The sequence below is a fragment of the Alexandromys fortis genome, unplaced genomic scaffold (genome assembly GCF_014885135.2).
Source record: "Alexandromys fortis isolate MF-2015 unplaced genomic scaffold, M_Fortis_MF-2015_v1.1 scaffold_98, whole genome shotgun sequence".
NCBI classification, from domain to species: domain Eukaryota; kingdom Metazoa; phylum Chordata; class Mammalia; order Rodentia; family Cricetidae; genus Alexandromys; species Alexandromys fortis.
Genome location: NW_026068002.1, coordinates 1811449 through 1828520, shown reverse-complemented (window position 1 = coordinate 1828520; position 17072 = coordinate 1811449). Strand labels below are relative to the sequence as shown.

Genomic DNA, 17072 nt, shown 5'->3' with positions numbered 1-17072 from the left:
GACATGCTCGTTAGTACAGCAGTGACATGATTGTTATGGGAGTAATCAGCACCATTTTTTAAATTGAATTTAAGGCCTGATCCTAATGATAGAGCCCATATTGGACACCATTGCTGGGGCCAACAACTTATGGTTTCATAGGTTATAGGCCTTAGAGGATTACCTACTACTATTATTCTGCTAAATGGATTGTATGAGTTGGAGGGTTAAGGGCATCACAAGGGAACCCATACAAACAACTCACCCAGGCTCAGAGGAGTCTAGACTGATAGCTAGGGAGCCTTCACTGGACCGACCTAAGCCTACTCTGTATGTGTGACTGCTGTGTAGCTTGGTCTACTTGTGGAACTCTTAGTAGTGGGATAAGGGACTGTCCTTAACACTTGAGCTGGCATTTGGTAACCTGTTCTCCATACTGGGTTGTTTCACCCAGCCTTAATAGTCCTACCTCAATTTGAAATGCATGCTTTGTTGACACTCATGGGAACCCTGCTCCTTTTTTTTTTTTTTTTTTTCGAGACAGGGTTTCTCTGTGGTTTTGGAGCCTGTCCTGGAACTCGCTCTNTAACATCAAACTCCCCGTAATCCTCCTGCTTCAGCATCCCAAATTCTGTGTTTACAGGTGTGAGCTAAATCTCCTTTTTTATTTTATTTTTGGTTTTTCGAGACAGGGTTTCTCTGTGGTTTTGGAGCCTGTCCTGGAACTCGCTCTGTAGACCAGGCTGGTCTCGAACTCACAGAGATCTGCCTGCCTCTGCCTCCCAAGTGTTGGGATTAAAGGCGTGTGCCACCACCGCCCGGCACCCTGCTCCTTTCTGAACAGAAAGAGAAGAGGAGTAGATGGGGGTAGAGGAGAGGCAGGGGGAGGGAATAGGAGAGGAGGGAGGGGAAATTGCAGTCAGGGTGTAAAATAAATGAACATATTTAATTAATAAAAGAAAAAGATGTATCTCTGTTTATTGTTTTCAAAAATTCAACTTGAAGGAGCATTGGGTCATCTCTAAGGACCTTTGGAATCTCAAGATAAAAGACTGGCCATGGACTTCATATCTTGAGTTTGAACCCAATGTGAGCAATAATTTGGAGGGAATCTTACTTTTCACTTTCTCTTATTGCCCCAGGAAGGCAATGTTTGAGTGCCCTTCAGTCACTATTTATGAACTTGGTGCTCATATTTCCCATGTAAAAATCTAACAATAGTTTCCATTCCATGTAGTTAACATGAAAAAATGTACACATCAAGCTTACATATTCTAACACACTGTAGACAATGAACAAATATTTAACTATTTAAGGTTTTTTTCTCTGCTATATTTGAGACGGACTGGGCTGGCCTTTGTTGAAATAAGAGCGGTGGGGCTGCGTCCCTAACACCCCGGCCGCTTGCTAGCTCATGCCTGAAATAACAACACACAAACTGTATTCATTTAAGAACTGCTTGGCCCATGAACTCTAGCCCTTACAGGCTAATTCTCGCACCTGGACTAGCCCATTCCTAATAATGCGTGTAAGCACCCCAAGGTGCGCTTACCGGGAAGATTCTAGCCTCCGTCCATCCTGGGAGAATGGAACATGGCAAGCATGGCGTCTCTGCTCCAGAGCAGAGCTGTCGAGTCTCTCTGGGAGCAGAACAGAGTCTGACCTTACTTCCTCTTCCGCCCAGCATCCTATCCTGTTTATTCCGCCCACCTATCTTATAACCTATCAGGGCCAGCAGTTTCTTTATTACTCAGCCAATGAAATCAACAGATTGATATAATCAATCTGTTTTGTATAATCATTAAGAAATAATTATACTATGCAATGCTAAAGTATTTATTATTCTGGGACAATCAATCTGCTTTGTATAATTATTATTCAATATTAAAAATTTTCAATATTAAATATTATTCAATATTAAAATATTAAATATTATTCAATATTAAAATATTAAATATTATTCAATATTAAAATATTAAAATTTTGTATATTTATTATTCTGGGACATATACTAGGGGATTCTACTTTAGAACTTATGATAGAATGTGTTTTATATGGCAAACTTTCCTATTCTCAATATCTTAATACTCTTAATATAGCTAACATGCATGAAATTATTAACAACCTTTCTGTTATGTTCTCTTACCATATTGGAGACGTGTCTATGCAAAATATTAAAATCTAATTCAGTAACTACGCCCAGAATCTCTTCTTAGTGGACATGCTTTCTGTATCCTTTAACAAAGGAAAAACTCTATGAACCTAAAATACTATATTTACTTCTTTTATGGCATCATGTTTACAATAACAGTATTTGGTAGTTAAAGTGACTTGAAGTGCTCTACATATCTAAGAGAGTAGAAACATTTTCACTCAAAGGGTAGGGGTCAAGGGAGATCATTCACCAGGCAAAGAAATTGCTCCACAAGCGTAAGAATTGGAATTTGGATCCCAAGCATTCTTGGAAGTGCTGGGTGGTAGCCCACCTGCACCTTCAGAACTCAGACATTGGGGGCAGCCTTAGAGCAAGATGGCTAGGGAGGCTGGCCACATTGGCAAACTCTAGATCAACTGAGACACCTTTGCTATGAATAAAGAAAAGCAAGGGCAACTCCCAACACCAGCTTCAGTTGCATTAGATGCACACAAACATGCATGAGCACCACACAGACAACACGCAAAAATAATGAATGAGAGTTGGAATGTGGCTGCCTAGGTCCTGTTTCTCAAGCACTGAGAGAGCTTCCAAGTTGTGACTATTCTCAGATCTGTTTTTATAAAGAGGAGCATAGATATTAGAAAACAATCTGATTGTCAATTGCATCTACAGGATGCATGTGACTAACACCCAGACATCTTGAATGCCATCATCACTTGAGATGTGTGACAGGACTTTCCCAAGGTGACCCAGGGTTTGACAGGAATTTCCCAAGAAGTTCCAAGAGATTATTATTAAGGAGTCCTGAGTTCTTTCAAAATGTTTAGAAATCTATAGGAGTTAAGGCACGGGCTTTCTTTTTTTCTTTTTTTTTTAATTGAGAATAGGAAAAAAAAAAGTTTCCGCCTCCTCCCAGCCTCCCATTTCCCTTCCCCCCCCCCCACTCTTCTCCCCCTCCCCCCACTCCTCTCCCCTCCCCCCACTCCTCTCCCCCTCCCTCTCCAATCCAATGGAAAAAAAAAGACTTCCTGTTTTGGAGAACCTTTTGGCTTGCTCTTCACAGTGAGACAACTCCTGAAAAAGAAAACAACTTCCTCCTTTCCCTTCTATGCCACTCCTCCAAATGTAGGCCAAATGATTTCTAAAAGACATTACACCCTTGCGGACATCCCTCAAGATTTCTCTTGCAGCGAGAATAAAATCTACTCTTCCCTCTAGGGTTCCCAAGGCTCTTGGATTCTTGTTGCTATCCTCACACTATAGCCCCCCAGACTCCTCATTCTGCTCAAGTGATCAGACCAATTTTGGTCTCAGGGCCTTTGATCTTGTCCCCCTTCCACTGCATTGCACTCCCAGAACCCTTTTTTGTTTTTTGTTTTTTTTTTTTTTTTTCCCTGAGATTGCAGCACTGATGGCTACAGTCCCATGAGCTACAGTTCAATGTCACCTTCTGAGAGCCATATAATAATTCCCATTTAGAGTCCTAGTTCGGAAAAATCTTCCTGACTGGGGACAGAAAATATTGCCAAGTAGAGCTGAATTTTGTGCCATGGACAAATAAAACAAAATTTGATTCAGTGTGCATCACTTATGGAGAGTATAAGTAGACGCCGAACTTTTGAACTTTTGATATTTTTTCTTATTTTTTTTCTTGAAGTATTTGAATCTTTGTATCATGTTTATTTGATGAACCAAATGAGTTGAGAGGTACTTGTTGAAAGCATTTCTCTTTTTTAAATTTTCAGCATCTCCATCCCCATTTGGGAATGTTCAAAAATAAAAATTTCCACATTATTATGTGCCAGGAATTGTCCTGAAGGGATTCAGCAGGGAATTCCCTGCCCTTTGAAGGACTTTATTCAGTAGGGGGATCAACAAATAAATGCTCACTGTAGTTCAGTGATCAGGTGGGTCTCTGTGGAGTGACGCTTGAGGAGAGCAGAACAAAGTGACCTTCCTGAAGGCTTTAGGGTCCCAAATGTCAGGGGGAAGTTACACACCGAGTTTCTGTTTTGCTCTGTTTTTAGATCTATGCCCTTCTGTAGAATTCATTTGCATGCTTTTTGAAATCTCTCAGTGAATGTACATAAAGCAGGCTGTGAATCAAAATGCTGTTTGGAATCTGGTGAGAAATTCTCTGCACCATGTTTGCCTTTCCCGGTGCCACTGTTGAAACAACAGTTCATCGATGGATGATTCAGGGATGAGCAAATGCTCAAACTGCAGCTAGCAGCAAATTAGAGAAGACCGAGTCTCCTTCCAAACTCTTATTATAACAACATAACTATTATGTTTTTGATCAAAATGTTCTCTATCTTGACGCATAAATTTCTCAAAATTTACCTCGACGCAAAATAAACACACTTGTGTTCATAAACAGTGTTCGAGCTTGCAAAGAGGTGACTTTTAAATATATGCAAAAAAAGCCCACGTAGTTTTTTATAATAAACAGATGACGCATTCGTAATTACCGGGGTAGCTGTCGAATGTCTCCCGAATACTGTTCGTATTTGTAGTTTACCACATACCACTGGGAACTGTAGAATTTACAAGCCTGAAAGAAACCAAAAAGACAGTTATAAAACGTGCCATTAATGTTTTCATGATGAAAAATGTTTTCATGATCACAGGCGGGCACGGAGGTTGCCACGTTAGCCACTTCAAGGTAGATGAGAGTCCTGTTCTTCCTAATCGTCAGACTTCCTCCAGTGTCATGGAACTCTCTCCAGACTCCTGGAGGAGGAACTGTTTAACACAGCTATTCTGGTTCACATCACCACCGGAATCACTATCGAATCCGAGCCCATGGGTGGCTCTCCAGGAGAAGCATTGTTCGTGTCCTTTCCTTGTCTTCTTGCCCTTCATCTGATGGTTCGGGTCATGAAGGATAGTTTTATTTGTGTCCAGTCCTGTCATGATTTTAGCCTCTGCTTTAGTAACTGAACTACCTTTTCTTCAGCTTCTCTACTATTACCGCCCTTGTTGGCTCAGCCAGGAGCTGGCTTTTCAGCTTTATCTCAAAACTTTGCCATGATTATTCAAAGTTTTACGGAATGTTAATAAAGGATCACTGAGAATTATGTTGAGAACGAAGCTAGCGAATTGTGGGATGATTGATGTTGTGGGATATTTTGTTTGCGCTCCGACTCTCCCAAGACTGACAATAAAGTTTACTTTGAATCAGAGGGCGGAGCTAGCTACAAGTTGACCAAAAATAGTCATAGAGGTTTTGGAGGACCAAGGACACATAGAGAGACAGAGAAAGTAGTAGAGAGGAGTGTAGAAAGATTCTTGGCCTTTTGGATCGAGGAAGGAGAGAAAAAGGAGGTCACTGGTTCTTTCTTGGCTGCTTTTCTGATCATTCAGGTTCTTTCCCAGATAGCTGATTCCCGAATTTTTATTAACAAAGAATAATCAAATAAATGCTTCAGATTGATTTTTATACTATTTATATTTGTGTGTTGTGTGCATATATGCACGTGTGTTGTGTGCATATATGCACATGCGTGCATGAGCATATGGAGGCCAGATGTATATTTGGATGCCGCCATTCTCCACCTTTTCTTTTGAGGCAGGGGCTACTGAACCTGGAGCTCACTAATTAGTGAACTTCAAGGATCTTCTGGGTTTTTTTTTTTTGCCTGGCATTACCCACAGTTTTATGATTATGGATGCACCCCACTAGGCCTAGAATTTTGTATAGTTACTGAAGACATGAAATCAAGCCACACTACTTGTGGGGCAGACACTCTACTGACTGTGTTATCATCATATCTCTTGATTTATACTACTTATGGACATAAAATATTTTCCAAGCACCTACCTACCTACCATGTAGTTTATTGTAATAACCATGGATTTGCAATAGAGATTTCACTATGTCAAACTAGACCTTAATAGCCCTTCAACTCTAAAATGACATGATACTGAGAATTATTTAGCTGTCTACAGAATTACAAATAGACCATGACTTCTCATACTTATGGAGAAAAATTAAGGCACCATGAATTTATTGACCTTTAGGGAATAATGGCCTGTGAGGCTCTCTTTGTAAGCAAGGCTAAGACAGACAGACAGACATTACACAGTTCTGCCAACAGGAACGCGAGAGCACGGCTTCTGTAGAGTTAGATGGAAGCAGGGCATAGTCCACTGCAGACACGGGAGCAGGAAAAGTAAGGGAATAGGGTGGAAAAAACCACAACTCCAGGAATTCAGACTCTTTGACTGGGCTTTCTGTGGGTCTCTCTGTTTCTTGTCTGAATCTTTGACAGCGTTGCTTAAAATGAAACCTTTTAGGCAAGGAGCCTATTAAGAGGTCCAAGGCAGGGAACATCAGATGTACAGCAGAGGCAAGTCTGGGGACCTTATCACTTCTAGATTTCCCTGGTCCTGATTTCTCTCAGCCCTGTCACTTTATTTATTCAGGGATGTGCCCACGCACAGACTGGCAACCGAGGACAAAGCAAGTGAGACGGGGACAAAGGCAGGAGTGGGAGGCTGGCAGTGTGCACACAGGACCACTGAGAGCAGAGGCCAGCAAGAGAGAAGGAAAGGGGAAGGCGATTGGTGGGTACTCAATTTCAGTTAGTTAGAAGTAAATACTTTTTGCATGTCTTGACACAGGAGGGCGACCATTCATAACTCTATGTACTGCAATTTCCAGAAGCTAGGGAAAGAATTTTCAGCGTTTTCACAAAACACAGACAAGACTTTGAGGCGACAGATGCCGACTCAGCTCTGAAAGTTACGTAACATTTACATATAACATCATATTATTTCATAAATACGCATGCTTTGTTTTTATATGCCAGGCTTTTGATTTTAAGAAAAATTTGCTTACTATTTGTGTATGTGTGTGTGCATGCACGTGTGTGTGACTCAGTGTGTGCGCAGACATGCATGTGTGCTCCAGCATGCCTGTGGAGGTTAGAGGATAGTTGTTGGGAGTCGGTTCTTTCCTTCTACCTCAGTGAGGCAGGGCCTCTCTTATTTCTTGGCATACATCAGACTAACTGGGTTTGGAGCTTCTGAATGATTCTCCTGTCTCTACATTCCATCTTTCCATCTTGCCTCAGGAATGCTATGGTTATAGATAGCCACAACTACATTTGGTTTATTTGTATTTTGTTTTTACTATGGGCTCTGGGACTCAAACACAGATTGTGTGGCAAGTGCTTCTATCCATTAGGGCAATTCCAGAGCCATCTTTGCCGGTTTTTAAAGGTAAATGAATAGATAAAAATGGCAAGTATTAGTCCTCATCATAGAAAGCTCTTTGTGAATCCTTTCGATGTTCTTCGTGAATCTTTTGCACATTTTTTGGACATCAGTTAACAAAGACATTTACAGCTGGTCAAAGTGCAGAGTGTTTGTAAAGGAGACCTGGGTCATACCCTCTCCACTCAAACTCAGAGACTTCAGAGGAGGGGCAGGAAGACTCAGAGATCAAGGAGGACTCTAAGACCCGGAGGTCAAGGAACACTCTAAGACTCAGAAGTCAAGGAGGACTGAACTAATCCGGGTCCTCTGGGCATGATAGGATCCCTGTCTCTGTAAACCCACAGCAGGTGGTTTGAGTCTCCACTCAAACTCTGAGACCTCGGAGGAGGGGCAGGAAGACTCAGAGATCAAGGAGGACTCTAAGACCCAGAGGTCAAGGAGGACTGAACTAATCCGGGTCCTCTGGGCATGATAGGATCTCTGTTTCTGTAAACCCACAGCAGCTGTGTTCACTTGCACCATTCCTGGTCAAGATCAAGCCAGTCAATATTCTAGTGCGGAGCTGCATGAGCATTCATAGCTAGCTGAGGGGTTGACAGTTAATGATTCCTGTGGAAAGGAACGTCAGGTTTTGTAAGGGTGTGGACCCTGGTAGGCCCTTGGGACCTCGGTGGGTGGCCTCACCCGTGAGTATGCTGGACTTGGTGGGGTATGATAAAAGAAATAAAAGAGGGTACAAAGTTGGGAGCATGGCAGGGTGAGTCTGGGAGGAGTGATTATGATAAGGATGCATTGTGTGTATGTAGGAAAAATGTATTTTAGAAGAAAAACATCATCCTTTTCTCCTTCTCTAAACAGCACTCCAGTAAGACAGGTGAACATGGAACAGAAAAGAATTGAATGAGGTCTAAAGAACTTGAATGAATGGGTTTGAACAAAACTATGTACTTAACTAACATTCAACACAGACTTGCCATTCCTAGAGCCACATTTGCAAAGTGAAGAAAACTGCAGAGGAAGAAAACCAAGCCTTAATAGGCCCCTTGGCTAAAATGTCTTTCTTCGACTTAGACAAAAATGCCAAATATTCAGACAAGGAGCAACAGGGCCAAGAGTGTGCTGAGCCAGAATGTCAGCATCCCAGGGCGCTGGTCATTTCTCCCTTACTGTCTTGGTTTCCTCTCCTGTGGCCATTTTCCCGTGGAACAGAATGTGTTTAAGATACCTTTATTTTTAGATTATGCGTATGGGTGTTTTGCCTGCCCGATTATGTGTATATCATATATGTGCCTGGTGCTGTTGAAGGCCCAAGAGGATATCAGAATTGTCTGGAACTAGGATGCCAGAGGGTTGTGAGCTGTCATGTGTGTCATGGGAGCAAAACTTTGGTCCTCTGCAAGAGCTGTCAGCACTCTTCAGAACCGAGTCATTTCTACAAGCCTCACAATGTGCTTTCAAATGGAAAATAAAAGCGTGACGCCCACTCCTTGTCTCCATTCCTCTAGAACATGTTTTATTTCGTTCTAGTCCCGTTTGCCTAGTTTGTTTCTAGATTTAAATTTGTATATGTTTATTATTTTTATTCAGTTAGTATGTTTTAAGAATCTTTACATTTGATTTCTATTTTACTTTCTTTTTCTTTCTTTTATTACTCCAATTTTTTTGGTGTTATGAGGGGTTGAACCCAGGGCCTTTGAACATATTAGGCAACTGTAATATCACACAACTATATCTGTAGACCTACTTACATTTGTTTTCTAAATTTGACTTCTAAAAGAATGAAACATCATACCATAATTCACTAACCTAAACCCCCTAGATTTGAAGATTTTTCATTCAGTAATTCATTTATCAATTACCATTAAATCCTGATCTAACCCAGAAGTGATTCTAGAATTTCACAGTGACTAAGAGGGGGGTAAAAAACTATGTCTTCTTGAGGTCACTGAAAAGCTGGTCAATAAAGGCAAAACTGAAAGATTATGTTTGTGTTCGAGGATGGAAATACTGTAAAAAGAACTCAGTAGAGGAAGGGGATGGGAGATGGGATTTAAATAGGGTGAATCTTACAGAGAAGGTGATGAGAGTCTGGACTTAAAGGAGGGAAAAATAGCATTTTAATGATCACTTCAAATCTGGTGCCATTTTGGAAAAAGACTCTCTCAGCATACACCTTCCTCTCCAAGGCCTCTTACCTTTCCTCTGAGCACAGCCCGTTTTAGAACAGAATTCTCATAGTAGTTCAGATATTGTCTCATTTCTAAAGAATTTGCCAATGAACTTGGTCAAATAGTTTGACTTATTAGGATCTCAGATTCAGCTTCTGACCGCTCAGAATGCTGAGCTGGGTGAGATGCTTCTGCTGCAGAGCTGATCTGGAAGTGTTCCTGAGACATAGCTGCACAGATCTAGAATTCATTCAGCTTTGCTTCCTATGGGCAGCAGTTTGAGCCATGCTAAACATACTGTTGACAATAGGCCACAGGATTAGCTGACCCTAAGATGTGCTACTCATAAAATTTACTGGGTAAAAGCAACTCATTCTCTTTCTCTCTCTTTTCTCCTCCTTCCCCCCTCCTCCTGTTTTTTCTCGTCTTCCTCTCCCTTTTATATAATTTTCGTTCTGTCTTTATTTCTTTCTTTATTTGTCAGATATTTTGCTATTAGGCACGGTACACATCATCTTGAACAGTACTTGATGAATTTTAGTTCTCACTTCATAGACTAGAGAAACAGGAGAAGATGTGTTTCTTAACTTAGAACCTCCCCGTGATAGAGAGAAGAATCCACACAGATTTGTCTGACTCTGAAAGTCCATTTGGTAAATGTATGTATGCATTGTTTGCTCATTGCATCCTGTTGGTCCATCATTCTGAAAGTTTGATGGTGTTTTTGCTTCTGTCCCCGACTCTGACAGGGCTGGTTTTGAATCTTCTTTTGTCATTTATTACTTGAAACATCTCAAATGAATAGCTTTAGCAACTCTAAGCTTCTGCATCCCTCTAAATAATACTGATTTCACAAGGACCAAATGCAATAACTCTTATACAGCAATTAGCATAGGAAAAGTACTCCACAAATTCCTGCTTTAAAAAAAATTCTTCCTTCAAGTTTGATCCCATCTGTAACCCACATTCATTTCAATTGCCATTAGCAACGTGTTTTCCTTGGCTGGTGTAAGCAGAGTTTGGGGAGCTACAGTAGCAATGATTTTAAAGAATTTGTTTTCATCATTTCATCGTATTTCTTCTGCAGCTCCCGGCTAGGTTTCACATGTGTGGTGGGCAGGGTGAACAATGAGTTCTGACTGGATGGCTCTTGAGAACCCTTCTCAACCTGCAGTTTCTCTGCTGCGGAGGAAGCTGGTGCATTGTACAAACGCATCACGTTTCTCCTCCACTGCGGTGGCACTTCCCTCCCAGATGGTACGCATAGACAGTCACTCTCTATTCTTCGCTGCAGCCTACACAGTCCCTCTAAGACGATCACTGAAAACTGTTATGGTTGGGGCTACAGTGTCTCCTACTAAAAGCAAAGCTGAAATCTAGACTCACAGGCTAGCTCTACTTGTGACAACAAAGCAGTGACTTCTGCTTTCCCTTTGGACTGTCTCACCCTTGGTACCTAGTCCCAGGTCAAAACACCAGCCTCCCCACGCCCCCTTCATTTGCTGACTGGCACAGTGTACTTCAAAGTAGAAGACTGAGCAGGAGCTAGTGGAGCCAGTGAGGTTTTTGAGATGTCCTGCTGTGTGATTTTCCCCATTAACTTCTTTGTCTGATGTGTATCTATTTTCATCCTTTCTGCCTTTGTGTGTTTAGATGCAAAAATCCTAGCTACAGTTGATGAGGCCAAAGCTTTGAACCGTTATGACAAGTGTTTTATGAAACATGCCCATGATTGATTCCTCTAGGGTTGTCGAGTTTCACCTGAATGTCACCAATTCAGAATCTCTGTAGCGGGTGCTGTAGTCTCTAATATGTATAGCATAAGAAATTCCTCAGGGGATTCTGAATGAGGCAAAGAATCCCTGCTACTTCATCAGTTAGACTCCATCACAAGTGATCATGCAGCCTGCATCTGGTTACTCAGCAGGGCACTAGGCTCCAGTTTCAAACATTGGGCTCTAGTAACTTTCATACATATGTTATAGCCTCATCTATTTTAAAATATTTTATGTGAGTGGACATTTTGCTTGCATATATGAACCATGTGTGTGTAGTGCCCATGGAAGGCAGAGGAGGGCATCAGATCTCCTGGAACTGAGTTACAGAGGCTTGTTAGCTGTGGTGTGGGTGCTGGAACCGAGCATGAGGGTTTTTTTTTTTTTTATAAGAGTACCCAGTGCTCTTAATTGCTAGGACCTCTCTCCAGCCTCTGTATTTGTTTAATGTGTATAATGCTTTGCCTGAATCCTAATATATACACGACATTCTTGCCTTGTGCCTGCAGAAACCAGAAAAGAGTGTGAGGTTCTCTGACATGGCATTTGGAGATAGTTATGTCATGTGGGTGCTGGAATTGAACCCAGATCCTCTGCAAGATCAGCAAGTGCTCTTATCCACTGAGCCATTTCCTCAGTTCCCAGATATAGGTTTTTATTTATTTTTTATTTTTTTAAATTTATTTATTAAAGATTTCTGTCTCTTCCCCGCCACTGCCTCCCCTTTCCCTCCCCCTCCCCCAATCAAGTCCCCCTCCCTCGTCAGCCCAAAGAGCAATCAGGGTTCCCTGTCCTGTGGGAAGTCCAAGGACCACCCACCTCCATCCAGGTCTAGTAAGGTGAGCATCCAAACTGCCTAGTTCGTGCAGGAGGATCAAAAACCCATTGCCATTGTTCTTGAGTTCTCAGTAGTCCTCATTGTCCGCTATGTTCAGCGAAAAAACAGCATTTTCTAGTCTAACATAGGATTTTACGTTTGGGTGCTATTAAATATGCATTTGATATGTAATAATTATTAGTTAGTTAGTTAGTTTTTTTTCCACACTGTGACCAATTATAGAAAAGGCAACTCAAGGCAGGGACTATTTTGGCTCACACTTTGGCAGTACACCGTCCATCGAGGTGGGTAAGGCACAACTCAGTATGAGGCTGCTTGCTTACACCTTCATAGGTAAAGAAACATAGAAAGTGCTGGAAGCAGGGAGTGCACACAACATTCAGTGCCTGTCATCAAGTGACACATTTCCTCTGCTCGCTCCACTTCCTAAAGGTTCTGTAAGCTCTCACCAGTGCTACTTGCTGGGTGGGCCCCAACTCTTCAGACATATGAGCCCATGAGGAATACTTGATATCCATAGTAACAGCAAATAGCTCTTTTCTTTTAAAAAATGAGTTTAGAAAAGTGGGAAGTTATAAGCGATGCTCTAAAGTCGTACAAGGGATATATTTCATTTTCCCCTTTCTCTTCCTCCTCAGAGAGGCATTAGGATCAATTCAAATCATGTTACAATCCCCGAACTAGCAATTTGTCAACCTTTTCAAAGGGCTGATGATTAGATTCTGGCTGCACAGCACTAAAGAGGTAACAAATGGCTTATTAGTCATAAAATTATTTTCCATTCTGGCTATGGAGGTTTATTTAATCACACAAGTAGTTTCTTGCCAGAAAAATGAATGCAATCATAAAAGGTACCCATTGTGGTTCTTCACCCTCACTGATTAATTCGACATTTGTAAAACACAACAATTTTTTTTATGCTGGTACCATGGTTACAGAATACATCGTGAAAATGAAGTATTATGAAATTAAGTGATTTGAGTCAAATTACATACTGAAAGGATGACTCGATAATTTAATGGCTATATGAGACTTTCCAGGGGGAAAATAGGTGCCATTAGCCAGGTCAGCAGAATAAGGGATTGCTCCTACAAAGCAAGACATGGAGAATGTAGAAACAAGATACAAAACACAGAGAACAATGGCTTCCTTGATTGGATCGTCTACACTGTATGTTCCCCTAATGCACAACGATGAATTTCTGCCTTATAAAAGCAAGTGGGACAGCTACTGAGTTTGTAAAACACTCATCTCAGAAGTAAAAATAATGAGTTTACACACCACAAACCATGGGAGCTAGGCATGACATAACTTCAGATTGTACTGGAAAATCTCCAGGTTCTGGCTATTACAAATAATGCTGCTATGAACATAGTTGAACAAATGCTTTTGTCATATGATAGGGCATCTCTTGGGTATATTCCTAAGAGTGTTATTGCTTGGTCCAGGGTTAGGTTGATCCCGAATTTCCTGAGAAACCGAAACACTGATTTCCAAAGTGGTTGCACAAGATTGCATTCCCACCAGCAATGGATGAGGGTACCCCTTCCTCCACAGCCTCTCCAGCAAAGGCTATCATCGGTGCTTTTGATTTTAGCCATTCTGACAGGTGTGAGATGATATCTCAAAGTTGTTTTGATTTGCATTTCCCTGATTGCTAATGAGGTTGAGCATGACCTTAGGTGTCTTTTGGCCATTTGAACTTCTTCTTTTGAGAATTCTCTGTTCAGTTCAGTGCCCCATTTTTTAATTGGGTTAATAATCGACAAAATTCAACATCCCTTTATGATAAAAGTCTTGGAGAGACTAGGGATACAAGGGTCATACCTAAATATAATAAAAGCTATATACAGCAAGCCGACAGCTAACATCAAATTAAACGGAGAGAAACTCAAAGCCATCCCACTAAACTCAGGAACACGACAAGGCTGCCCACTCTCGCCATACCTCTTCAACTTAGTGCTTGAAGTTCTAGCAATAGCAATAAGACAACATAAGGGGATCAAGGGGATTCGAATTGGAAAGGAAGAAGTTAAACTTTCGTTATTTGCAGATGATATGATAGTGTACATAAGTGACCCTCAAAACTCCACCAAGGAACTTTTACAGCTGATAAATACCTTTAGTAATGTGGCAGGATACAAGATCAACTCCAAAAAATCAGTCGCCTTCTTATACACAAAGGATATGGAAGCAGAGAGGGAAATCAGAGAAGCTTCACCTTTCACAATAGCCACAAACAGCATAAAATATCTCGGGGTAACTCTAACCAAGGAAGTGAAAGATCTATTTGACAAGAACTTTAAAGCATTGGAAAATCTCATATAATGAACTTCAGCTTGCTTTTAAAAATATTACATGATATTAGATAGAGTGATATGCAATGATGCAGGCTCAGGATGACCATTGTGAAAGAATGATATAGGTACCCACGATCAGTGAAAGCAGTGAATGTCATTTCCACTTTTTTATTTCGCTATTTAGAAACTGAGAGTACCTCAAAGGGTCCCTCAGTAGCTCTGCTAATTATAAGTTGAAAATGAGTCAAAATGTTGATTTATCTTTTTAAAATTCATTCTGTTAAAGTAATCAGATGAACTTTAACAAATAAGATTTGGGTTTAGCCTAGAAATACATATTGTAATCCTTAGACAAGACTTTACAAATAACATTTTAGGTCGTGAGCAATTGTTTATATTCCAACCATTCTTCTCGTGTAAACATGGGTTATAATTCAGTATGACTGAAAGATCTGGTTAAAACCCCAAAAGGAAATGTATAGTCACATGTTCCAAATTTCCTGAATGGTCCATATGAATTTCTATCCATAGCTGAACAATCTATGGGAGGAGGTTATTGTGCAGAAAAAAATCCAATTTTGCATGGTAATGGCCATTTTTTTGTATTTACAAAGACTATTTTTCTAAAGATTTTAATGAATAGAAAGTTATTTTCTTCAGGTTATTAATATGAAGCATGACACATTTGCTTTCAATATTTCGTCAGTACTATTTCTGGTATGTTTTTTCCTCATATCACTAAATTCCAAATGCATTTAATTTACCTCATCATCTTTTGTGTGCTTAATAAAATAGTGTTAACAGTTTGCTTTGGAAAATTCTATCTTTTTTGGTCTAGCTATGATAGAAATCTAACTATCACATACAAATAAACACAGGCTAAAACCAGAAAACAGACGTTTAGTATCTCCATTAAAATTTCAAGGCTATAAAGTAAACCTTACTTGCAAATTATCTTTTAAAAAGTGCACACCAAGTCAAAAGTCTTTCAACTTCCAGCACAGCCTTCATCCAGGAACTAAGAGTCTCATTCACTAATAAAACCATCAACCATAAAAGCCAACAGATGCACACAAAATATTTCTATTAACCCTAATTTTGTTGAGAAAGAATGTAGTTTTTTTTTTTTTAACATTGTGAGTGTTTTTAGTATTAAATCTCTCTCAATGTTCTCCCAACATGTCTCTTAACTTTCTTAGGAATGTAATTTATTTTTGTATCCTGATATTTCAGAACAGAAGTCAGTTCTTTCTTTCTTTTTTCTTTTTTAGTATTTTGAAACAGGTTGTCTCTGTGTAGACCTGGCTGTTTTGGAATTCCCCCTGTAGACCAGGCTGGCCTCAGACTCACAGAGATCTTCCTGTCTCTGCCTCCCAAGTGCTAGGCAGTTAAAGGCGTGTGCCGCCACCACCCGGCTCAGAATTCAGATCGTAAGAAAGAAACCGTGGGCTCCAGTCTAACAATCCTTCCTGTGCAGTCCAGTATTTGAGAAGCAGCAATCATCATACATTTAATTTAATTTAGTCATGAATGCAACCTACTTTCTTAGACAAGCTGTTGAAAGACTTTCTTGTTTATGGGTCTCATTATGTGTATGAGATTCAAACTTCTGTACCACGTGTACTAAACAAAGGTCTTTGGATGAGTGGGTTCATCATAGTGTGCATGACTGTTCAAAGTCAGGCATCAAATTTATCATTTTAACTGTGAACAAATTTCCCTGAAATGAGATAAATTAGATCACTGGACACCTCCTTTCTGGTTAACAAAGGTGAGTAGGCATGGAGCTCATTGGAAACAGCATCCGGTTCCTCTCAGCTCCTGCAGCTACCTTCGTATCCCTAGCCCTTGCTCCAGGAAGCCATGTCATGTTGAAATTTGAATTTCCCACTCTTCTCGTGTGTTCACTGAGCACTTTTGACTGACTGAAGCTAGGTGGTGAGACAGGAAGAAGAGAAAGAGGGCGAAAACCCATTCTCAGTATTATACTGCCTTCGTCACACTGCTTTCCATGGTGGGACATTTTGCCCTGTCCTTTAGGGAATTGGTACACTGGTATGTAGTTCCAAGATCAACATATGACTCAGTGAACATCTTACCTTTTCTGAACATAAGACATTCTGTCTCAAGAGTACAACATCTTTATTGAATTTACTTCTGAGGCACTTTATAGATAATGGTTTGATAATAACATTGCCACATATTCCTGGGCTTTAGTGTACAATAACCTCAACCAGTCTGTGCCCCTAACTTCTGAAACTTTCTGTTGGAGACCAGTGATGACTCCACGTTACCATATTCAGTGAGCTTAGTCCTTTTCCCTCTTTGGGGTTTATGCCATCAGTACGCTCTTGTTCATCTTTGTTAGATTCTGAGTACCAGTTTTTCCTTCTTCCTGTCTCACTTCTCTCCTGTCCCATCTCTGCTGTCTATGTAAGGTCCTCCTTAACAGCTCCTTCCTTGTGGACCTGACTGAGAGTCCTGCCATCTTAGTTCCAGCTCTATCCTTCATGGCATCCTGAACAAGCTCTTCCTGGACCATCTGTTCCCACCTTTTTCCTGTGTTCTGGACAGTTGCCTCTCTCTCTCTCTCTCTCTCTCTCTCTCTCTCTCTCTCTCTCTCTCTCTCTC

General features: G+C 40.7%; 1 protein-coding gene across 14 annotated transcripts in view; it reads right to left on the bottom strand.

Annotated features, from left to right (window-relative positions):
* The window catches only part of Dock10 (dedicator of cytokinesis 10), a 251970-nt gene that overhangs the window by 105506 nt on the left and 129392 nt on the right, over positions 1–17072 (bottom strand). For all 14 annotated transcript variants that reach the window (XM_050161078.1, XM_050161085.1, XM_050161079.1 and 11 more), the window contains exon 4: positions 4609–4691. In XM_050161078.1, coding sequence (XP_050017035.1) covers positions 4609–4691 — 83 coding nt within the window. The remainder of the gene's footprint in view (positions 1–4608; positions 4692–17072) is intronic.